General features: G+C 47.0%; 1 protein-coding gene across 8 annotated transcripts in view; it reads left to right on the top strand.

The window, feature by feature from the left end:
* Positions 1 to 653: 653 nt before the first annotated feature.
* LOC105474265 (VPS53 subunit of GARP complex) overlaps positions 654 to 24,372 on the top strand; it is a 182,850-nt gene continuing 159,131 nt past the window's right edge. For 6 of the 8 annotated variants that reach the window (XM_071082067.1, XM_071082066.1, XM_071082063.1 and 3 more), the window contains exons 1-4: positions 10,051 to 10,203; positions 12,738 to 12,818; positions 22,402 to 22,451; positions 24,277 to 24,343. In XM_071082067.1, the coding sequence (XP_070938168.1) occupies positions 10,117 to 10,203; positions 12,738 to 12,818; positions 22,402 to 22,451; positions 24,277 to 24,343 (285 nt within the window). In that variant the 5' untranslated portion in view covers positions 10,051 to 10,116. Of the gene's footprint in view, positions 736 to 1,419; positions 1,566 to 9,985; positions 10,204 to 12,737; positions 12,819 to 22,401; positions 22,452 to 24,276; positions 24,344 to 24,372 lie in introns of those variants that run through there. The other 2 variants (XM_071082064.1, XM_071082070.1) reach the window with 2 other exon arrangements.

Raw genomic sequence — 24,372 nt, 5'->3', positions numbered from 1 at the left:
CACCATCACGCCCGGCTGACTTTTGTAGTTTTAGTAGAGATGGGGTTTCACTGTGTTGTCCAGGATGGTCTCGAACTCCTGACCTCAGGTGATCCGCCCACCTTGGCCTCCCAAAGCCACTGTGTCCGACCAGAAGCTTAAATATATTTTAGAGACAAGATCTTGCTTTGTCACCCAGGCTAGAGTGCACGGACATGATCATGGGCCACTGCAGCCTCGAATTCCTGGGCTCAAGGGATCCTCGTCTCAGCTTCCCAAGCAGCTAGGAGTACAAATGTGTCCACCACATCCGGGTGTGTGTGTGTGTTTGTTTTGGTAGAGAGGAGGTTTCCCTCTGTTTCCCAGGCTAGTCTTGAACTTCTGGGTTCAAGTGCTCCTCTCACCTTGGCCTCCCAATAAGCCATCACACCTGGCCTTGAACAACATTATGTTTAGGAAATGCAAACTTTCTTCTTCTTTTTTTGAGATGGAGTTTCGCTCTTGTTGCCCAGGCTGGAGTGCAGTGGCGCAATCTCGGCTCACCGCAACCTCCGCCTTCCAGGTTCAAGTGATTCTCCTGCCTCAGCCTCCTGAGTAGCTGGGACTACAGGCGCCCACCACCACGCCTAGCTAATTTTTGTATTTTTCTTTCTTTCTTTTTTTTTTTTTTGTAGAGAAGGGTTTCACCATGGATGGCCTCGAACTCCTGACCTCATGATCCACCCGCCTCAGCCTTCCAAAGTGTTGGGATTACAGGTATGAGCCACTGTGCCCGGCCCCAGGAAATATAAACTTTCTACTGATTTCCTAAAGGAAAGCTAAAATAATGTTAGCTGAGCAAAATATTCTGGGCTGGTGAAGGGAGAATTTAATTTACATATCAGTGATTGTCAAATTACAGTGATGAAGATCATACCTCTTGTCAAAATACTGCGTGTGGGAGGTTTGTTCACAACATTCTTAGGTTTAGCAGAGAGAAGCATGGGCTAAAAAAAAAAAAAAAAAAGGATAAAAAATATGAAACAGCCAGGCACAGTGGCTCACAGCTGTAATCCCAGCACTTTGGGAGGCCGAGGCAGGCAGATCACGAGACCATCCTGGCTAACACGGTGAAACCCCGTCTCTACTAAAAATTCAAAAATTAAGAAAAAAAAATTCAAAAATTTAGCCGGGTGTGGTGGCAGGCGCCTGTAGGCCCAGCTACTCAGGAGGCTGAGGCAGGAGAATGGCGTGAACCTGGGAGGCGGAGCTTGCAGTGAGCCACGATTGTGCCACTGCACTCCAGCCTGGGCGACAGAGTAAGACTCCATCTCAAAATATATATATATATATATGTGTGTGTGTGTGTGTGTGTGTGTGTGTGTATATGTATATATATTCCATGAAACACCGTTCATTAAAACTGCATGCAAAATGCTAAGTGCATTTGTATTTTTCCAGGGAAAAGATTTGTGTAGAATCCTTCAGCTCCTCCCAGGGGTCCAGACTCAAAACAGATTAAGAACTACTGTTGTACATGAGGAAGGAGCATGGCAGCTGAAGATCCAGCTCTGGGAATGCAGGAAGAAGTGGAGTCGAAAAAACAGGTTATGGAAGATGCTTAAGGGTTTTAGATACGATAAATTAATGTTAGCTACATTATAATGATTGTAGTAGTTAATGTCAGTTTTGTAAAAAGTGTTTTTATAGTTGTTGGCATATATAAAACTTGCACAAGAGGGTTTATTAATTTGGCCTATATAATTATTACTTCCTTGAGTAAGGGAAAGGATTACTTTAATATGAACCCAATGTAGCCAATGGAAAAGGTGTTCATTTTAAAAGCCTTTAGGAGATAGCATATGTAAATGGCCGTGGGAACAGGGGAGCTGCTGAAACTAGCTGGAAATCATGACCGGCTTAGCAAGAATGGGCATGCAGAGAACCAGAGTACCATCCCAAACAAAACTGGTGTCCAGGATACAGGGAGGGTTCAGAACCATCTGAATAGCAATCAAGAACAAATGCCAGGCTTCAGGAGATTCAGAAAATTCAGGAATAAAGGACAGCAAAAGAACCAGTCATCATGAAAAGCCGTGTACTAGAACAGTCCATAAAGCAGCACCAAGAGAACATTTTGAGCCGATTTCAAGTGGAAATTAGGCCGGGCGCGGTGGCTCACGCCTGTAATCCCAGCACTTGGGGAGGCCGAGGCGGGCGGATCACAAGGTCAGGAGATCGAGACCACGGTGAAACCCCGTCTCTACTAAAAATACAAAAAATTAGCCGGGCGCGGTGGCGGGCGCCTGTAGTCCCAGCTACTCAGGAGGCTGAGGCAGGAGAATGGCGTAAACCCCGGAGGCGGAGCTTGCAGTGAGCCGAGATCGCGCCACTGCACTCCAGCCTGGGCGACAGAGCGAGACTCCGTCTCAAAAAACAAAAAACAAAAACAAAAATCAAGTGGAAATTAAACCCTATTCCTCCACTACGAGTTGGCCTGGGGCCTTGTGCCACCCAGAGTGATGATAGGGATCTAAAGGTGATTGCTTGGGAAGCCTAGGGGGCATTTTGGAAATGTGGGAGGTATTGTTGCTTCTGTCGAGGTTGAGGAAAGGTGCTACGTGACTGGCATTTAGTGGGCATGGGCCAGGTGATTCAGACATCCTGCAATTCTTTTTTCACAAGCAGTTTCACAAAAGGCTCAGCTATTTTGGGGAAGGTCTTTACAGAGGGGGAAGCTTACGTGGAGAGACTCTGTCTTCATCTCATGAAAGAACATACTTTGCACAGTGTCTCCTCAATAAATGACAGTGCAGCTACCTCTGCACTCTGACAACAAAATTGGTTGCAAATGTAACAGGATATTTGAGATTCCTTTTAACAGAGTTATTAACACTACATTGGCAGACACATGAAATTTAGAGATCTCCCTGAATGTCATTAATGAAGGCTGTTTTAAAATTCCTCACTATTTCCAGACAGTATACATAAAGCACTTTTGGCAAGGCGAGACATGTTATGAAAACTCCTCATGTGAGGTTATGTTACGTTTCCATCTTACTCTGACGTTTCCTCAGGGGGTGCCACACAACTCCCTCACAGCCTACTGTATACTCCCTTCCAATCCATCCTCCATCTCTCTCACAGCCTACTGTATACTCCCATCCTCCCCCAACTCCCTCACAGCCTACTGGATACTCCCTTCCAACCCATCCTCCATCTCTCTCAGCCTACTGTATACTCCTTTCCAATGCATCCTCCATCTCTTTCACAGCCTACTGTATACTCCCATCCTCCCCCAACTCCCTCACAGCCTACTGGACACTCCCTTCCAGTCCATCCTCCATCTCCCTCACAGCCTACTGTATACTCCCTTCCAATCCATCCTCCATCTCTTTCACAGCCTACTGGATACTCCCATCCTCCCCCAACTCTCTCACAGCCTACTGGATACTCCCTTCCAATCCATCTTCCACCTTCCTCACAGCCTACTGTATACTCCCTTCCAACCCATCCTCCATCTCTCATGCCTACTGTATACTCCCATCCTCCCCCAACTCCCTCACAGCCTACTGTATACTCCCTTCCAATCCATCCTCCCCATCTCCCTCATAGCCTACTGTATACTCCCATCTTCCCCCAACTCCCTCACAGCCTACTGGATACTCCCTTCCAATCCATCTTCCCCCAACTCCCTCACAGCCTACTGTATACTCCCTTCCAATCCATCCTCCCCCAACTCCCTCACAGTCTACTGTATACTCCCTTCCAATCCGTCCTCCCCCATCTCCCTCACAGCTGTATATACTCCCTTCCGATCCATCTTCCCCCATCTCCCTCACAGCCTACTGTATACTCCCTTCCAATCCATGCTCCATCTCTCTCACAGCCTACTATATACTCCCTTTCAATCCATCCTCCATCTCTCTCACAGCCTACTGTATACTCCCTTCCAATCCATCCTCCCCCATCTCCCTCACAGCCTACTGTATACTCCCAGTCCATCCTCCATCTCTCTCACAGCCTACTGTATACCCCCTTCCAATCCATCCTCCCCCATCTCCCTCACAGCCTACTGTATACTCCCTTCCAATCTGTCCTCCCCGTCTCCCTCACAGCCTACTGTATACTCCCTTCCAATCCATCCTCCCCCATCTCCTTCACAGCCTACTGTATACTCCCTTCCAATCCATCCTCCCCGATCTCCTACACAGCCCACTGTATACTCCCTTCCAATCTGTCCTCCCCGTCTCCCTCACAGCCTACTGTATACTCCCTTCCAATCCATCCTCCCCCATCTCCTTCACAGCCTACTGTATACTCCCTTCCAATCCATCCTCCCCGATCTCCTACACAGCCCACTGTATACTCCCTTCCAATCCATCCTCCCCCATCTCCCTCACAGCCTACTGTATACTCCCTTCCAATCCATCCTCCCCCAGCTCCCTCACAGCCTACTGTATACTCCCTTCCAATCCATCCTCCCCCATCTCCCTCACAGCCTACTGTATACTCCCAATCCATCTTCTCCCATTTCCCTCACAGCCTACTGTATACTCCCTTACAATCCATCTTCTCCCATCTCCCTCACAGCCTACTGAACTCCCTTCCAACCCATCCTCCCCCATCGCCTGCTAAAGGCCACAGTTTCCAAGGTTTCATTTTGTTTTGCTTTTAAAGTATTAGAGACTGAATTTCTGCCTCATGCAGTGAAATTTCAAGGTAGAAAAAATGTTTTCTGTGATACTTTGTCATCACTATACCCTATCCTACAGCAAAAAAGGAAGTTGGTTTTTGTTTGTTTTTGAGACAGAATCTTGCTGTTGCCCAGGTTGGAGTGCAATGGTACAATCTTGGCTCACTGCAACCTCCGCCTCCTGGGTTCAAGAGATTGTCCTGTCTCAGCCTCCTGAGTAGCTGAGATTACAAGCATCCGCCACCATGCCCAGCTAATTTTTTGTATTTATTTATTTATTTGTTTATTGAGATGGAGTCTTGCTTTGTTGCCCAGGCTGTAGTGCAGTGACACAATCTTGGCTCCCTGCAACCTCTGCCTCCCGGGTTCAAGTGATTCTCCTGCCTCGGCCTCCCAAGTAGCTGGGATTACAGATGCGAGCCACCATGCCAGACTAATTTTGTATTTTTAGTAGAGACAGGCTTTGTCCATGTTGGTCAGGCTGCTCTTGAACTCCTGACCTCAGATGATTCGCCTGCCTCGGCCTCCCGAAGTGCTGGGATTACAGAAGTGAGCCACTGCACCCGGCCTGGAAGTTGTTTTTTTAAGCCCAGCTCATTTGTGAAAATATCACGTGCTCCTTATTTTCATACCCAAATTTCTCATATCCATAAACTTCCACAGTTTATTTCTCTCAGAAGCATACAATCTCTTTCTAGATTTCCTCCTCCTGTCAAAGGTATTTTCTTCTTTTGTTTAACATAAATGAATAAATCTAGTCTGTTATTACTTAACAAAGTTTTTAAAAACTCAGTGTGTCAACCTCTCTCTCTGCTCTTTTAACTTCCTGTACTTTTTTGTACAGCATAACTCTCTTAAACTCGAACTTATACTGTTAGTAGCTTATCTGCAAACAGGGAGAAGGGGGTATCATGGAGTTGGGAGTTCCAGAGGAGGGAAAGGTTTCGGGTCATGGGGGAATGCCATTGAGAATTGACAATGGGTGCTGAGAAGGACAATCAGAATCAGTGGAAATAAGACAACAGGAATTTGTGCTGAACATGGTCACGTGGTTTCATGACTCTCTCCAACAATGTGGAAGCTCAGAGGCAAAGGGAAAAAAAAACGGAGAGACCAGGGCTGATGGCAGGCGCGGTAAACCTGCCATCCTCTCGGTAAACATGCCACTCCTCTGCTTACAGTCCTTCAGAGGCTTCCCCTTTCTTCAAGAGACCTTCCAGATCCTTCACCATCTAGCAATGCCCATTTCTTCAGCTTCCTTGTGTATCACTCTCCCCTTGGCTTTCAAACTTCCATCACCCTGGCCGACTGTTTTCATACTCATGGCTTTTGCACATTCTGTTCCTTTTAACCATGTGTTATCCTCACTTTCCACCCTTTGCTTCAGCTTAAAAATCACTTCCTCAGAAAAGCCTTTCCTGGCCGGGCGCAGTGGCTCATGCCTAATCTCAGCACTTTGGGAGGCCAAGGCGGGTGGATCACCTGAGGTCAGGAGCCCAAGACCACCCTGGCCAACATGGAGAAACCCCGTTTCTACTAAAAATACAAAAATTAGCTGGGTGTGGTGGTGCATGCCTGTAATCCCAGCTACTCAGGAGGCTGAGGCAGGAGAATCGCTTGAACCTGGAGGCGGAGTTGCGGTTAGCTGAGCCGAAATCACACTACTGTACTCCAGCCTGGGTGACAAGAGTGACAAGAGTGAAACTCCGTCTCCAAAAAAAAAAAAAGAAAGAAAGAAAGAAAAGGCTTTCCTGACCCTAATCCAATCAGAACTCTATCCATATAGTCTCTCAACATGTGCTTTACTTCTCTTTTATCGGATCTGTCACAATTATATGTTTATTTGTACAAATCCCCTTTGCATACATAGAAATAGCTCTGTAGAGGCGGCATGTGTTCTATTTTGTTCACTGCTGAATTCGCAGCATCTAGCTTGAGTACCTGTCACCAACAGGAACAGGTGTTCAATAAATGTATTGAATAGGTTAATGAATGGCAGGAAGATTTAGGTATAAGGCCTTGGGCAAGTTTTTATTTTGTTGTTTGTTTATTTTAACTAGATCTTCATCTCCTATCTGTTAGATGGTGATAGTAAGAAAAACTAACAACCTCAGAATTGCTGTGTGAATTGAAAGAGACAATGCATGTAGTATGCTTCGCATGGTGCCTGTCACATGATGAGGGCTAGGAAATGTTCCTTCTTATTATCATCATTAAAAATCAGCTCTGTGCGCAAATGGAACTCTCATACATTGCTGGTAGCACTGTGAAAGTGATACAGCCACTTTGGAAAACAGTTTACCAGTTTCTTAGACAGTTAAACACAGACATATCATATAACACGGCAGTCCCACGTCTGCATATTTACCCAAGTGACATGAAAACTTATGTTCACACAAAAATCTGTACATGAATGTTTATAGCAGCTTTATTCATAATTGCCAAAAACTGGAAAAACCCATATGTCCTTCAACCAGGGACTAGATAAACAAATTGTGGTGCATTCATACAGTGGAATACCACTCAGCAAGAAGACGTGAGCTACAGATCCATGCAGCAACACGGATGAGTTTTAAATACTTTATGACAGATGAAAGGAGCCAGACTGAAAAGGTGTCATACTGTATGATTCCATCTAGATGATATTCTGGAAATATCAAAACTATAGGGATAGGCCGGGCATGGTGGCTCATGCCTGTAACCCCAGCACTTTGGGAGCCTGAGGCAGGCGGATCACCTGAGCTCAGGAGTTTGAGACCAGACTGCCCAACATGGCGAAACCCCATCTCTACTAAAAATACAAAAAGTAGCCAGATGTGGTGGTGGGCGCCTGTAATCCCAGCTACTCAGGAGGCTGAGGCAGGAGAATTGCTTGAAGGCAGAGGTTGCAATAAGCTGAGATTGCACCACTGCACTCCAGCCTGGGTGATAGAGCAAGACTCCATCTCAAAAAACAAAAAACAAACAAACAAAAAACTATAGGGACAGAAATCAAGTCAGTGGTTGCCGGTGGATGGGGTGAGGCAAGAGGGAATTTGGGAGAATAATGAAATTGTCCTATAACTAGATTGTGGTAGTAACATGGTTCTATGCATTTATTTATTTTGTTTGTTTTGTTTTTTGAGATGGAATCTTGCTCTGTCACCCAGGCTGGAGTGCAATGGTGCAGTCTTGGCTCACTGCAACCTCCGCCTCTCAGGTTCAAGTGATTCTGTGCACCAGCACAGCAGGCTAATTTTTGTATTTTTAGTAGATAGAGACGGGTTTTACCGTGTTGGCCAGGCTGGTCTCAAACCCCTGACCTCAAGTGATCCGGCAGCCTCGGCCTCCCCAAGTGCTGGGATTATAGGCGTGAACCACCACACCCAGTCATTTATATACATTTATCAAAACTCATTGCATCATAAATTGCAAGAGCAAATTTTACTGTATGTAAATATCTTAATTTTTTAAAGGAAAAAAAAGTCCAAAATAAGTAGCTATAATTACCTTTTCCTTTTAGAAAAAGGCATTCATATTTTCTGAGCATGAAAGAACTACAGGCTCACTGTAGACATTTGGGAAAATGTACAAGGGATGTACATTCATCACGTGCAGAAAAGTAGTATTTCCTTGCTGTCAGTTTTATTGGTACAGAATACACACAAAGCTGGGACCATGCTGTGCATTTTTTAAATGAAATTATACATTTTGCTTTCTGAAATATATTGTGCACATTTTTCATGTCATTAATTTTCAAAATCATGATTTTATGAATCAATATTTTATGTTTACTTAAGAGACAGAGTCTCACTCTGTGGCCCAGGCTGGAGTGCAGTGATGCAAAGCAAGCACAGCTCACCGCAGCCTCGAACTCTGGGGTCATGCAATCCTCAGTGGTGGGATGAGATCTAAACTCCTGATATTCAGTCTCAGAAAGTCAGTAATTCCCTGCCTCAGCCTCCGGAGCAGCTGGGGCTGCAGGCCTGTGCCACTGCACCAGGTTCAATTTATATTTTATTTTGTCTTTTTTTTCTTTTTTTTCAATGTATGTTTTTTAGCATTCCTCTGGTGTTAGAAATTACATTGTTTATATAATTATTGTCAATTAAAAATAAAAGAAAAAACCATACTGCTCCAATTTTTTACTTTGAGCAACTCTGATAACAACAACAAAAAAAGTTCAGTGGCGCCAACGCGTTTCCCTCCTGGAGTTTTCCGGTTCACCTGGTGGAGCGAGTCTTCTTGGCCTGCAATTCCCTGGTTGTTTTCAGCGTCTGCAGGAAAGGTGGTTCCACAGGGCGATGGGTGATCTGGCTTCTTTGTTCCTTTGTGGGGGTAAGGGCTGGGCACCTCACTATTTCCTGTATTACCAGCTTGAATTTGCATCGCGCTGTTAATATTTAATCCTCTCCACATCCATGCGGGGTAGTAATTTGCTCCAGATCACACAGCTTATCAGTGGTGGAATATTCAGGACTTAGACCCCTGATAGTCAACCTCAGTAAACGTCTCCCCAGCTCCAGGATGCTGCGTCATCTGGCTTTCAAAAAGACGTTTCTGGCCGGGCGCGGTGGCTCACGCCTGTAATCCCAGCACTTTGGGAGGCTGAGGCGGGCGGATCACGAGGTCAGGAGCAACACGGTGAAACCTCCTCTCTACTAAAAATACATAAATGAGCCGGGCGCGGTGGCGGCGCCTGTAGTCCCAGCTACTCAGGAGGCTGGGGCAGGAGAACCGCTTGAACCCGGGAGGCGGAGCTTGCAGTGAGCCGAGATCGCGCCACTGCACTCCAGCCTGGGCGACAGAGCGAGACACCAGATACCGTCTCAAAAAAAGAAAAGAAAAGAAAAACAACGACCAAAAAAGCGTTTCTCCCCATACTGCGCAGAGCCCGCCGCACGGGGAATTCCTCTCTATCGCGTGGACGCTGTCCCGTCCTACGAAGGTCCCTGGCGACACCACCACGTGCCAGCTGGGATCACGTCGTCCCCACGGCCGGGACACCCGCTGCCACTGACCGAGGGGCCCCGGGAGCTGAGGGGTCGCCGCGGCGCTGCCTGCGGAGGCTGTGGGCTGTGGGTCGCGACGCCGCCGGGCCGACTTTCACCCGGGCGTGCTGCTGGGGGCCCCGCCCTGCCCCAACCTCGCGGTCCTCGCGGGGGGCGCGCCTTGGGGAGCGAGGAGGCCGCGCCATCCTGAGGACGCGCTGAGGGCACGCGCGGCCGCCGGGGCAAAGCGTTGCCGGGGAGACCCGGGACCTGACAGGAACGCAGCCCCTCTCCGTCCGCCGCGATCCCACAGTTCCCCGGTCCCGGAAGTGCCCTGGCCTCCCGGAAGTGCCGCAGCGGCTGACAGAGCGGCTGACGGAGCCCGGCTCGCCAGGTGGCTGCCGCGAGAGGGTTGCCGTGCTGGGGCCTGGGGGGCGGCTGGAGGCTTGAGTGGGGCTCGCGGCGGGGGTCGGCAGGGGCCCGGGTGGCGGAATGATGGAGGAGGAGGAACTGGAGTTCGTGGAGGAGCTGGAAGCCGTGCTGCAGCTCACGCCCGAGGTGCAGCTGGCCATCGAGCAGGTGAGCGTTCCGCCCCTCGGGAGGGGAGACGCGAGCGCGGGCGCTGGGGAGGCCGCGGCGGGTGGACGGAGGGCCGGGGCCCGGGGCAGCAGGGAAGTGAGGTGGGGAGGTGGCCCGGGTGAGAAGGGGTGTCTGAATCAGAAGGAAAGGAAGGGGAACCCTTTCTAGGCTTCGATTGTCTTTGGCGAGGGCGGGGGGTCCTGGTGGTTTTGGGGAAAAGGAATTGTGCGCCGAGAGAGGACGGCGCTAGGAGAATGCGGGCCTTGGGTGGCATCTTCAGTTTCTGGGGACCGTGGGGGCTTCATTCATTTACCAGGCTCGTGCCAACGCCGCGGTTTCGCAAGCTGGCCCCTCGCCAGTGGCTTGGAACTGGGGGGAGGGCATGACTTTAATTTCTGACGCGGATGGCAGAGCAGAGAGAAAGGGTTGAAAAATGACATCGTTACCATTCTTAAAAGGTTGACAATTCCTACCGTTGAATCGTTTGGCTGAGGTCGGAGAATACTCCCAGAGTCTCTTTTCCCTGCAGGACCTTTTTTTTTTTTCTGAGATGGAGTCTCGCTGTGTCGCCCAGGCTGGGATGCAATGGCGCGATCTCGGCTCACTGCAACCTCCGCCTCCTGGGTTCAAGCGATTCTCCTGTCTCAGCCTCCCGAGTAGCTGGGATTACAGGCGCCCGCCACCGCGCCCGGCTAATTTTTGTATTTTTGGTAAAGACGGGAGTTTCACCGTGTTGGCCAGGATGGTCTCGAACTCCTCAGCTCAAGTGACCTGCCCGCCTCGGCCTCCCAAAGTGCTGGGATTACAGACGTGAGCCACCACGCGCGGCCCTGCCTGCAGGAACTCTTCCCTTTGCAAGTTTATTGAAATTTTAAGGCTAATGGTATTAGAAATAGGGATTATGTTATGTTATGTTATGTTATGTTATGTTATGTTATGTTATTTTTTTGAGACAGAGTCTCGCTCTGTCGCCCAGGCTGGAGTGCGGGGGTGCCATCTCGGCTCACTGCAACCTCCACCTCCCGGGTTCAAGCGGTTCTCCTGCCTCAGCCTCCCGAGTAGCTGGGATTACAGGTGCCCGCCACCACGCCCGGCTCATGTTTGTATTTTTAGTAGAGATGAGGTTTCACCATGTTGGCCAAGCTGGTCTCCGACTCCTGACCTCAGGCGATCTGCCCGCCTCGGCCTCCCAAAGTGCTGGGATTACAGGTGTGAGCCGCTGCACCCCGTCAGAAATAATGATTTCTAATACTGCAGGGTATTGCTCCTGATAAAGGGAGAAAGTCTCCCTTAAAGGAATTGTCATGAAGTTTTATGATTTAAGAAAGGGATTTATGATTGAGGAAATGGACAATTCCATCATGTCTTATTTAATGGCCCCTGAGAAGCCCTTTTCTTTTCTTTTTTTTTTTTGAGACGGAGTCTCGCTGGGTCGCCCAGGCTGGAGTGCAGTGGCGCAGTCTCGGCTCCTTGCAAGCTCCGCTTCCCGGGTTCGTGTCTAAGTTAAACGTGATTTCCACTGTACCAGTAGTTGACATATGTTGACTCTTAATACTTACCGTGGGCCTGCCACTGTACTAAGTAATGTATTGTCCCATTTATAGAGGTGTGTGTGTATGTGTGTACGTGTGTGTGTGTGTTTGAGACAGGGTGTTGCTTCTCATCTACCTCCCCTTGATGTGGTAGAAGGCTTCAACTTTTCTAACAGTTGTCTTAGAAGACATTTGGATTCTTTGGCTCTGTATTTCTTTGGAAGGCTTCTTCAGAGATGAAGTTGCTTCCCACAGTTATAACTCTGTCAAGCTGGTGAGACCCAGTGTCCAGCAGATAATTTGGCTGCTTGTGTCATCCTCCTTGTTGCATGTTCTTCGGGTTGTTAGGGAGTTAGCTATATTTCTCAGAGGTGGACTGTTTTTGAGACAGGATCTCACCCTGTCACCCAGGTTGAAGTTCAGTGGTACAGTCTCGGCTCACTGCAACTTAACCTCCTGGGCTCCGGTGATCCTCCCACCCCAGCCTCCCAGGTAGCTGGGACTACGACAGGCATGTGCCGTGGCACCCAGCTAATTTTTTTTGTAGAGATGTGGTTTCGCCATGTTGCCCGGGCCAGTCTCCAACTCCTGAGCTCAAGCGATCCACCCAGCCTTATTTTTATATATTTATTTATTTATCTATTTATTTATTTAATTTTATTTTGAGATAGAGTCTTGCTCTGTCGCCCAGACTGGAGTGTAGTGGTGTGATCTTGGCTCATGCAACCTCCACCTCCTGGGTTCAAGTGATTCTCCTGCCTCAGCCTCCTGAGTAGCTGGGATTACAGGTGTGCACCACGACACCCACCTGATTTTTGTATTTTTAGTAGAGACTGACCTCAGGTGATCCACCCGCCTTGGCCTCCCAAAGTGCTGTGATTACGGGTTTGAGTCACTATGCCTGGCCCTTTATTTTCCTTTTAATTGACAAATTAAAATTATATATATATATATTTACGGTGTACCAGCTGTTTTTATATATAATCCTCTCTTTCTATATAGGTGTTTCCAAGCCAGGACCCTCTAGATCGAGCAGATTTCAATGCTGTCGAATATATCAACACCCTGTTCCCAACAGAGCAAGTAAGTAGAGTTTCAGGTTTCCTTCCTTTCAGCGGCTTCTGGCGCATCCTGGGTGTCATGCTTTGCGTGCTACACTAGATCATCTACCGGCCCTTGATAAACAAGGGAGAGTGAAATTCAAATCAAACTCCATCGTCACCACCTGGGGCAGTGAGCCACACTGTGTTGGAATGGAATTCGTTGTATAGTGAACATATTAATAATAATTGTGCCCGTAGGTTGTGAGAGTCCTCCCAGATTTTCTGCTGTAATGGAAAGTGGAAGGGATTTTTATAATGTAGTAGGGAAAGGTGGGGGTGAGGCAGGCAGGAGAAGCCCAGAATCATGAAGCCACTTTCACCTCTATTTCAAGATGTAAATTTTTATTTTTGTTTATTAGTTTTTTTGAGATGGAGTTTTGCTCTTGTCACTCAGGCTGGAGTGCAATGGCATGGTCTCGGCTCACTGCAGTCTCTGCCTCCCAGGTTCAAGCGATTCTTATGCCTCAGCCTTGTGAGTAGCTGGGACTATAGGCACTCACCACCACGCCCGGCTAATTTCTATGTTTTTAGTAGAGATGGGGTTTCACCATGTTGGCCAGGCTGGTCTCAAACTCCTGACCTCGTGATCTACCCGCCTCAGCCTCCCAAAGTGCTGGGATTACAGGTGTGAGCCACTGTGCCCGGCCTCAAGAGACAAATTTTTAGGCTTTATGTTTTATTATTTTTTGTCCGGTGATTTGCCTATAGAGATGGATTTTCTTTCCAAATTGTTTTTTGGGTGTTTGGGTGAGGAGTAGACCAGAACTGGAAGCAGCAGAGTTGGGAGAAGGGCAGCGAGAGTCCCGCTTAGTTTTCATTTCTTCAGTCAGCATTTGTTCAGTAGGTGCCTGTCATGTGTTGTCAGTCACTGTCCCAGGTGCTGGGGGTACAGAGATGAATAAGATCCAGTCCATGCCCTTGAGGTGTGCAGGGTCAAGTGGTGGGAGACCCTGGTGAATGCCGTAAGTGACGATGGGACGGTGCGGTAAGGAAACAAAGACCAGTTCTTCCAAGGAAAATTACAGCTTCAGAGAGGAGGTAGCCTGTCTGCCGAGCTTGAGAGATTCATTCATGTATTCATTCAGTAAAACGTAGCCGTCGTTTATTAAATGTCTACTAAGTGTCAGGTACTATTTTTAGAAACCAGGGAGAAATGTAAACATGACAGATCTGGTCTTGGTCTCATGGAGTCTAGTGTAGGGAGGAAGACAAGAAATAAATCAACAGATACACTGTAGATGATCAAACATGGTGGCTGTGATCCCAAGCAGGTTCCCTGACAGAGCGTGATGCATGGGCGGGAGGTCCTTTAGATAAAGGAGCTTAATGGGAAGCTCTCTATGAGGTGGTTCCTTCTAAACTGAGACGTGAGGGACAAGGAGGAGTCAAGCTTGCAGCAGTCTGGCAGGACAGTATTCTAGACAGAGCCAGCAGCCAGGTGTCTCTTCCAGGATGATGAGGGAAGGAAGGTATGGGCGGAAAGCAACACAGGTGCCGAGGGAAGAGACTGAAGGCACAACCTCTTCCAGTATGATAAAGGAAATAGTTAGAATAAGAAAAGTTATAATAGAAATAGGATATAGAGATGATTATATATGGATATTATCAATCATTAGTCTTTAGTATTAATCTTTGTTTCATTATTATAACCAAGGAAAAACCAGGCCATACAGAGTTAGGAGCTGAAGGAACATCGTAAGAAGTGACCAGAAGACAAGAGAGAGAGCCCTCTGTCACGCCTGGATAAGGGCCGTTTGAAGGCACCTTGGTCTAGCGGTAGCGCCAGTGCCTGGGAAGGCACCTGTTACTTAGCGGACTGTGAAAGGGAGTCTCCCTTTCCCTGGGGAAATTAGAGAACACTCTGCTCCACCAGTTGGCCTGCCCGCAGTCATCCGGAGGCTTAAATGTCCCCCTGTGGTGCTGTGCTTCAGTGGTCACGCTCCTGGTCCACTTTCCTGTTCCGTCTGTACACCTGGCTCCTCCTTTTAAGTTCTTAGAAAATAGCAGTAGCAGAATTAGTGAAAGCATTAAAGTCTTTGATCTTTCTGATGAGTGCATAGAAAAATGCTGACATATGCTGTCCTCCCTCTCTGCTTCAGCTACCACAAAGGGAAGCGCCCACTGTCACGTGGACATGTGACTTGCTTGACCTTATCCATCATTTGAGATGACTCACACTCCTTTCCCTGCCCCCTTGCCTTGTATGCAATCCATAGCAGAGCGTCCAGGCATTCGAGGCCACTATTGGGCTCCGCGCACTGGTGGTGGTGGTCCCCTGGGCCCAGCTGTCTTTCCTACTACTGCTTAGTTCCGTGTCTGTCTTTCTATAATCTCTCGTCTCCACACACAAAGAGAAAACCCACAAGACCCCGTAGGGCTGGACGCTACAGAAGGCCCTTCTAAACATAGGACCAAGGCGCAGAAACAGGAGACACAGGATGTGCACCGTGAATAGAGACTCACAGATGAGGCTGAGGAGGGAGAGCAAGGATCCTGGGAGATCTGTGTTCTAGGCTTATGGTCGCCAGTTTTTTGGAGACCACATGCCTCTCAGTGAAATGCTTTTTTTCTTTCTTCCTTTCTTTTAAAACAGAGTGTTACTCTATTGCCCAGGCTGGAGTGCAGTGGCACAGTCATAGCAGCCTTGAACTCCTGAGCTCTAGCGCTCCCCACACATTGGCCTTCTGAGTAGCTGGTACTACAGGTGCATGCCACCACACACAGCTAATTTTAAAAATTGTTTAGTAGAAGCAAGATCTCACTATGAAGCCCAGGCTGGTCTTGAACTCCTGAGCTAATGTGATCCTCCCACCTCGGCCTCCCAAAGTGCTGGGATTACAGGCGTGAGCCACTGCACCTGGCCCAAATATTTTTCACACAACTGATTTTCTTTTCTTTTCTTTTTTTTTTTGAGACAAAGTCTCGTTATTGTCCCCCAGGCTGGAGTGCAATGACATGATCTTGGCTCACTGCAACCTCTGCCTCCTGGGTTCAAGTGATTCTCCTGCCTCAGCCTCCTGAGTAACTAGGATTACGGGCATGCACCACCACACCCAGCTAATTTCTGTATTTTTAATAGAGATGGGGTTTCACCATGTTGGCCAGGACAGTCTTGATCTCCTGACCTCATGATCCATCCACCCCGGCCTCCCAAAGTGTTGGGATTACAGGCATGAGCCACCACGCCCAGCCCCAGCTGATTTTTAATTTTTTTTAATAGACTGGGCTTTGCTGTGTTGCCCAGACTGGTCTTGAACTCCTGGCCTCAAGCCACCCTCCTGCCTCACCCTCTCAGAGTGCTAGGATTACAGATTTGAGCCACTGTGCATGACCGTAAGTTAAGGATTTGGAACTTTGGTTTCTAGGTAGCCAGATTTGGCTGACTGGGTGGGCATTGGCGGCTTTACGCTTTACCCAGTTACTGGGTGTAAGGAGAAAGAGCAGGTTTCAGTGGCAAGTAGGGCTGGAGTGGGGTGTAAGGGTGAGCCTGAGTTTGAGCATACTCAGGTCATCCGGGTGGAAATAAGTACTTGGGTATTTGCGTGTGGAGCTCATGATCCCCGTTATTGTGACCATCTTGGCAGATCCTTCCAAACTTTTTTTAATGGACATACTGATTTTTAAAATAAATTTTAAAAGACGATATACTGTGTGATTGTCTTTTTTGAGATTTCACAAAAAGCCTTTATAGCTCATCATTTTGTATGAAAGGGGAATTTTAGGAATTAGCTGGAGATAGACATTTGGGAATAGCTACGATAAAGATAGTAGTTGCTGATTCACCAAAACAAAAAGATGTGTTAGATTTGAAAATTATGTAGGAAACCATCCGGTTCTCACCTCTTGTGGTGTTTGTGTATATGCTGTATTTTTTTAAAACTACTGAAAACTCAAGATATTTGTCATTCCGCAGATTCAGTTCCCTGTCTTGTCTACGTGTGCCCCGTGTATATGCTAATGTATAGTCACGTCTCTTAGAATAACTCAGGAAATTTGTGAAATAGGGTTGTCTTTACTTCTGTAGTCTCAGAGTTTCACTTAGCAGGTCATCTACCAAGCCAGATTCCTGTGGATCTTAATGAAAAGGTAGTAGAAAGTAGTGGAATAGCTTATAATTTAACTAGTGTTAGATCTTGGGCAAAAACCGTCTTTATACCTCATGGACCTACAGTAAACACTTGTAAATTATGAGTGTCCATGGTTTAAAGTAGAGTTCAGTGTATCAAGAGTGAATTTAGTGTTACTGTGAGGAGGAGGGTGAGAATACATTGCTGTTGAGTGGACGTACTTGTGTGTGTGTGGCTGTCTGAAGCCTGTCGAGGAGCGGACGTACTTGTGTGTGTGTGGCTGTCTGGAGCCTGTCGAGGAGCGGACGTACTTGTGTGTGTGTGGCTGTCTGGAGCCTGTCGAGGAGTGGACGTACTTGTGTGTGTGTGGCTGTCTGGAACCTGTCGAGGAGTGGACGTACTTGTGTGTGTGTGGCTGTCTGGAGCCTGTCGAGGAGTGGACGTACTTGTGTGTCTGTGGCTGTCTGGAACCTGTCGAGGAGTGGACGTACTTGTGTGTGTGTGGCTGTCTGGAGCCTGTCGAGGAGTGGACGTACTTGTGTGTCTGTGGCTGTCTGGAACCTGTCGAGGAGTGGACGTACTTGTGTGTCTGGCTGTCTGGAGCTTGTCGAGGAGTGGATGTATTTGTGTGTCTGTGGCTGTCTGGAGCCTGTCGGGTGGCGTGGAATGGATGCCTCTTTCTGTTTCACTGGGCCAGGTCTGAGAGGAGCCTGGATTTTCCATGCAGCAGAGTGCCTGTGGGGCTTTAAATAGTAGCCAAGTTTGGTGACAGTGGTCGAGAAAACCGTTTAAATCTCCTGATTAATTAATTAAACTGAAAATCATCATTTGGAAGTTTGATTAGAGGAAACTAAATGAAATTTATGAAAAACTAATATAAAGCTAACATACTTAGGAAGTTTGAGAAAAGAGTGAAATGGGGAGGTTTCTAAAGAGTTTTTGGTGACCCCAGAAATGCTCTGGATCTGTGTTGTTAAGAGAAAAAACCCAAGGTCCGGCTCACGGCTCTATTCTCCAGTCCCAGCACTTTGGGCGGCCAAGGCGGGTGGATCGCTGAGGCAGGAAGATCGCTTGAGCCTTGGAGGTGGAAGTTGCAGTCAGCTGAGATCGTGCCACTGCACTCCAGCCTGGGCGACAGAATGAGATCATGCCTTTAAAAAAATGAAGATAATAAAAAAGATGCCAAATTGCTTATCCCAGTTTATTTTTGTATAGCTAGATAGTTTCATAGTAGAAGGCAATATGCAAAAATTCTGATTGTGGTCATACTGTGGTGTGCAGATGACTTATTTTCTCTAATTGTCAAGAATTACCTTTAGAATCAGGAAATATTTTTCAATAACTAAAACATTTAAAAATTAAACAATTAAAACTGTACAGCCACATTATAACTAAACGAGATGTGTGATTCTCAAAGCTAAGATAAACCCCTCTGCCCAGCCAATGTGCGTTCCCACAGGGCTTTTCCGCAACTCCAGGAGAGGCCCTCAGCCCTGGTGAGGATCGCTGTCATAGCCAGACACTGAACTGATGGGAGTGGGTGTGTCATAGCTGTCGGGTGTCTTGGGGCGCAGGAAAATTAGGTCAAGAACCATTGTGTTAGAGGTAAATTATAGAGTAAGAAAGAGGATCTCTGCAGCTTCAGGCAAAGCACCTGTCCTTTCAGAGCACATTTGTGATGTGTTTTTTTATTTGAGGCGGGTTCCCCCTCTGTCACCCAGGTTGGAATGTAGTGGTGTGATCTCGGCTCACTGCAACCTCTGCCTCCCGGGCTCAAGCCATCCTCCCACCTCAGCCTCCTGAGTAGCTGGGACCACAGGTGTGCACCAGCATGCCCAGGTAATTTTTTGTATTTTTGGTAGAGACAGGGTTTTGCCAGGTTGCCCAGGCTGGTCTTGAACTCCTGAGCTTAGGCAACCCACCCACCTCGGCCTCCCAAAGTGTTGGGATTACAGGCGTGAGCCACCGCGCGGGGCTTCATATTTCCCAGTCTTAACATTGAAGAGGAGAAAAGTGTGCCTGGCATGGCAGAGGGGATTGAGGGAAATCATTCCTGTGAAGTGCCTACAGTTGTTGCCTAAGAGACCCACACTAAATGCTGGCAGCCTTTCGCTTTTGCCCCCGCAACAGAAAGCCTGGAAATGAAGGAAAAACAGTCACCCAAGGGCCACCTAATAATCAAATATTATAACTTTAGGATATTTCTTTCTCTTCTTATTTATTTATTTATTTATTTATTTATTTATTTATTTATTGAGACGGAGTCTCTCTTTTGCCCAGGCTGGAGTGCAGTGGTGTGATCTCGGCTCACCGCAACCTCTGCCTCCCAGGTTCAAGCAATTCTTCTGCCTCAACCTCCCGAGTAGCTGGGATTCCAGGCAACTGCCACCACGCCCGGCTAATTTTTTTTTGTATTTTTAGTAGAGACGGTGTTTCACCATGTTGACCTGGCTGGTCTCGAACTCCTGACCTTGTGATCTGCCCCACTCGGCTTTGCAAAGTGCTGGGATTACAGGCGTGAGCCACCACGCCCGGCCTATTTTTATTTTTATTTATTTTTTCTTTTTGAGATTCTCACTCATCTTCCAGGCTGCAGTGCAGTGGCTCCCTCACAGCTCACTGTGCCCTGCAACTCCCAGGCTCAATCAGTCTTCTCTCCTCAGCCTCATAAGTAGCTTGTACTACAGGCGTGTGCCACCACACTGGCTCATTTTTCTATTTTTTGTGGAGACGGAGTTTCACCGTGTTGTCCAGTTTGGTCTCTAACTCTTGGGCTCAAGCAGTCCACCCACCTCAGCCTCCCAAAGGACAGACATAAGCCTCCACACCCGGCCTCTGTTCTTTTTAATAGTTACATTCATTATATTATAAAAATGATATTATAGGGCCAGGTGCGCTGCCTCATTCCTGTAATCCCAGGGCTTTGGGAGGCCAAAGCGGGAGCGTTGCTTGAAGCCAGGAATTCAAGATCAGCTTGGGCAACATAGCAAGACCCTGTGTCTATAACAAAATAGGAAAATTAGCCAGGCTTCGTGCACATACCTGTGTTCCCAGCCACTCAGGAGGCTGGGGTGGGAGGATTGCTTGAGCCCAGGAGTTTGAGGTTACAGTAAGCACCACGGCAGTCCAGCCTAGGTGACAGAGGGAGCTGCCATCTTAAAGGTGGGCTATTTGATATTATAAAAATACTTGATATCATAAAATGATATTAGAAATATTTTCCTCTTGGCTAGGCACAGTGGCTCATGCCTGTAATCCCAGCACTTTGGGAGGCCAAGGCGGGCAGATCACGAGGTCAGGAGATCGAGACCATCCTGGCTAACATGGTGAAACCCCATCTCTACTAAAAATACAAAAATTAACTGGGCCTGGTGGGACGTGCCTGTAATCCCAGCTACTCGGGAGGCTGAGGCAGGACAATGGCGTGAACCAGGGAGTCTGGCAGTGAGCTGAGATCGTGCCGTTGCTCTCCAGCCTTGTGACAGCTAGTCTCCATCACACACAAAACTATAGGTATATATTAATTATATATAAATTAATTTCTCTTGTTTAAGATTCTTTTTTTTTTTTTTTGTTTTTGAGACAGGGCTGTTTAACCCAGGCTGGAGTGCAGTGGTGCAAACATGGCTCACTGCAGCCTCGACCTTCTGGGCTCAAGTGATCCTGCCACCTCAGCCTCCTGAGTACCTGGGACTACAGGCACCCGCCACCACGCCTGGCTAACTTTTTTATTTTTTGGAGAGATGGGGTCTGTCTGGGCTGGTCTTGAATTCCTGGGTTTGAGTGATCCTCCCACCTTAGCCTCCCAAAATTCTGGGATTACAGGCATGAGCCATCACGCCCAGCCTGAGATTCATTTTTACCTCAAGCTGGTCTTGGATTTCTGAAAATTCTGAGTAACTGTTGGCTTAGTCAGCACAGTAAGATGAGCTGTGATGACCCAGTCTGACATCTCAAACACTCAGGGCCCGTTTCTCTTACCAGACCTGCTCCTGGAAGGCACCTAGCTGCCTCCTCCCCTCAGAAGTAGCCAGAAGTGATTTATAAGCATATTTCCTGCAATATCCCTAATTCCTTCTGAGATAAAATATTTGTTAAGGGAGAGAGAAAGAAGATTTGTTAAATTGTATTTTGAAAACTAGAATTAAAATAGTACTGTAAAATTGTACCTCATCTCGTCCATTAGGGGGCACCATTTCCTCACATTTTCTCATCTCTAAGGTCAGAAGTGATCCCTTTGTTTTGTCATTATAATAAGCTTTATTATAGTCACAGTACTAGTGCATAGTCAATAATTATAAAATACAGACAAAAAGAAGACTTTTTTTTTTTTTGAGAAGGAGTTTTGCTCTTGTTGCCCAGGCGGGAGTGCAACGGCCTGATCTCAGCTCATTGCAGCCTCCACCTCCTGGGTTCAAGCGATTCTCCTGCTTCAGCCTCTTGAGTAGTTGGGATGACAGGTGCCCTCCACCACGCCTGGCTAATTTTTTTTTTTTTTTGTATTTTCAGTAGAGATGGAGTTTCGCCATGATGGTCAGGCTGGTCTCAAACTCCTGACCTCAGGTGATCTGCCCACCTCAGCCTCCCAAAGTGCTGGGATTAGAGGCATAAGCCACTGCACCCAGCCCAAGAAGCAAAATTTGAAATCCCTTCTTTTCATATTGTAATACATAGTTGATAGATTATAGCTACTAATGCTGCAACTACTAATATATTACAACTACTCCTATTTATCCTTCCAGACTTTTTTCTAATGAATCTATATACTAAAAAACAAATTTGTGTATTTATTAAAGTATAACATAATACAGAGGAGTACACAAATCTTAAGGGTACAACTTGATAAATTTTCACAAAATAAACATAGCCATGTCACCGCCACCCATATCAAGAAATAAACCATTTAAAAAAACTTCAGAAGGCCTTTCCTTGCGTCTTCACTGTCACTACCTTCCCCCAGAGATAACCACAGTCCTCGCTTCTAACACAGGAGAATTGTGTTAGTGAAATCGTATCCTATGTCCTCTTGCGTCCGGCTTTTTTTGTGCCCCGTTCCGTTAGTAATGTTTATCCATGGTGGTGTGTGTTCATTCATTTTCGTTGCTGTATTTTGTTACATGAATTTGTCACAATCACATATACCCCGGGTCAGCAAACTTTTCTACAAAGGTCCAGGTAGTGAATATTCTAGGCTTTGCAGCTCTACAGTGTCTTTCACAGCTGCCTAACGCCACTGTCGCTCAAGAGCAGCCGGAGGCAGGACGCACGTGAATGGGCGCGGCTGTGTTCCAATAAAACTTTATTGACAAAAAACGGGCTGGGCTAGATTTGCCAGTACCTTCCAACTACTGCTTTACTTTTTTAAAGCAAAGCTCATACCACGTGATTAAAGTTTTTGAGCTTTCATAAGTAGCTGTTAGAGCACATCATTTCCCTGGGAAAGAGGAATTCCAGGAAGTGGACTAACAGCTGGGCACTCTTTCTTCTTTATTGTAGTCTCTGGCGAACATAGACGAAGTCGTGAACAAAATTAGGCTGAAAATAAGGTAAGTAACATTGTGTGATTGTTCATCATTAATGAAAAGTGTGTTGTTAATTTAGTTAATCACATTCTGGATCACATTTTTCTGTGAGAGCACTGGAATCTCAAGTTTGCCATAGATGGTAATATAGTTCCTTTTTTAAATTTTCATTTATTTATTTATTTATTTTTGAGACAGATTTTTGCTCATTGCCCAGGCTGGAGTGCAGTGGTGCGATCTTGGCTCACTGCAACTTCCACCTCCCGGGTTCAAGTCATTGTCCTGCCTCAGCCTCCCGAGTAGCTGGGATTACACGCCTGGCAAATTTTGTATTTTTAGTAGAGACAGGGTTTAACCATGTTGGTCAGGCTGGTCTTGAACTCCTGACCTCAAGTGATCCACCGGCCTTGGCCTCCCAAAGTGCTGTGATTACAGGCTGGAGCCACTACACCTGGTCATATAATTCTTTTATCCGTATGAACTTTGTGGCAAGGAACTCAATTCTTGGCCAGTCTTCAATTATTCATACAAAAGGAAGGAAGCTGTGACAGAGTCTATTCAAAACAGCTTTTGTAATTATAGAAGGAGGCAAAAGCTTTTCTGATAGATTTTTTTTTTCTTTTTTTCAGTTTATTTTTATTTTTTGAAACAAAGTCTTACTCTGTGCCCCAGGCTGGAGTGCAGTGGTACAGTTACAGCTCACTGCAGCCTTGAACTCCTGGGCTCAAGCGATCCTCCCACCTCAGCCTCCCAAGTAGCTGGGACTATAAGTGCACACCACCGCACTTCACTAATTTTTGTATTTTTTGTAGAGATGGGGTTTCGCCTTGTTGGCTAGGCTGTTCTCGAACTCCTGAGCTCAAGCGATCTGCCTGCCTCTGTCTCCCACATCTACTAGATTTTTTTTTTTTTTTGAGATAGTCTGGCTCTGTCACCCAGGCTAGAGTACAGTGGTGTGATTTTGGATCTGCCTCTCAGGTTCAAGCAATTCATAAGCCTCAGCCACCCAAGTAGCTGGAATTACAGGCATGCACCACTATGCCCAGCTAGTTTTTGTATTTGTAGTAGAGACAGTGTTTCATTGTGTTGGCCAGGCTGGTCTTGAACACCTGGCCTCAAGTGATCCATCCGCCTCCACCTCCCAAAGTGCTGGGATTACAGGTGTAAGCCATTCTGTCTGTCCTTCTACTGGCTTTTTAATGGCTTTATTTCCCTGTTTTTATGGATTTACCTGTTTTTTTATTCCCAAGGCTTAGACATGAAGATGGGCTTACATGTGTATCCTTTGGTCACATAACAGCTAACAGATCTGCTGGTGGGTTCGGTGGTGACCCATGATTAAACATTGTGAACTGTGGGGGCAGAGGAGCTGGAAGCCGTCGATCTGCCTCAGACATAGATTGCATGATCAGGGCCTGGAGTGGGAAGCACTGATTCTGTCTGTCGCCCTGGCTCTTTCTGCCTCATAAGGGGACTGAGAAAGGGATTGTGTGTGAGGTAATTTGAGTTCTCTGGCGTGTTCACATAAAGGTTTAGGAACTTTGTCATTCCTGATTTACGCCATGAAAAATCCTGCAAGTTTTATTAGTCTTTTCAGACAGCTCTGACTGTGAAGTGAAAATAGCCATTTCTAACAACAAGGCGATGCGTCAGTCTGCGCTGGGCTTGGCCTCCCACACGGCTGTGGCTGCCCTCCTCCTTCCTGATGTCACTCACACATGTTTGGTTTTTGGGACGTTTAGGTGCAGTCTGCAGAAGTTGATGGATACATTACTCTTTTATTTTTTTCCTTTGGCCAGCCTAGAATAAAGAGTATTTGAATGACTGTATCCTTGAACTGTTTTGCTAGGAGACTGGATGACAATATTCGAACTGTTGTAAGAGGCCAGACGAACGTGGGGCAGGATGGACGGCAAGTAAGTAACTTATTCCTTCCTATTACCTG

The sequence above is a fragment of the Macaca nemestrina genome, chromosome 17 (genome assembly GCF_043159975.1).
Source record: "Macaca nemestrina isolate mMacNem1 chromosome 17, mMacNem.hap1, whole genome shotgun sequence".
NCBI lineage: Eukaryota > Metazoa > Chordata > Mammalia > Primates > Cercopithecidae > Macaca > Macaca nemestrina.
The sequence above is the reverse complement of the archived record's forward strand: the minus strand, read 5'-3'. Positions and strand labels throughout refer to the sequence as shown.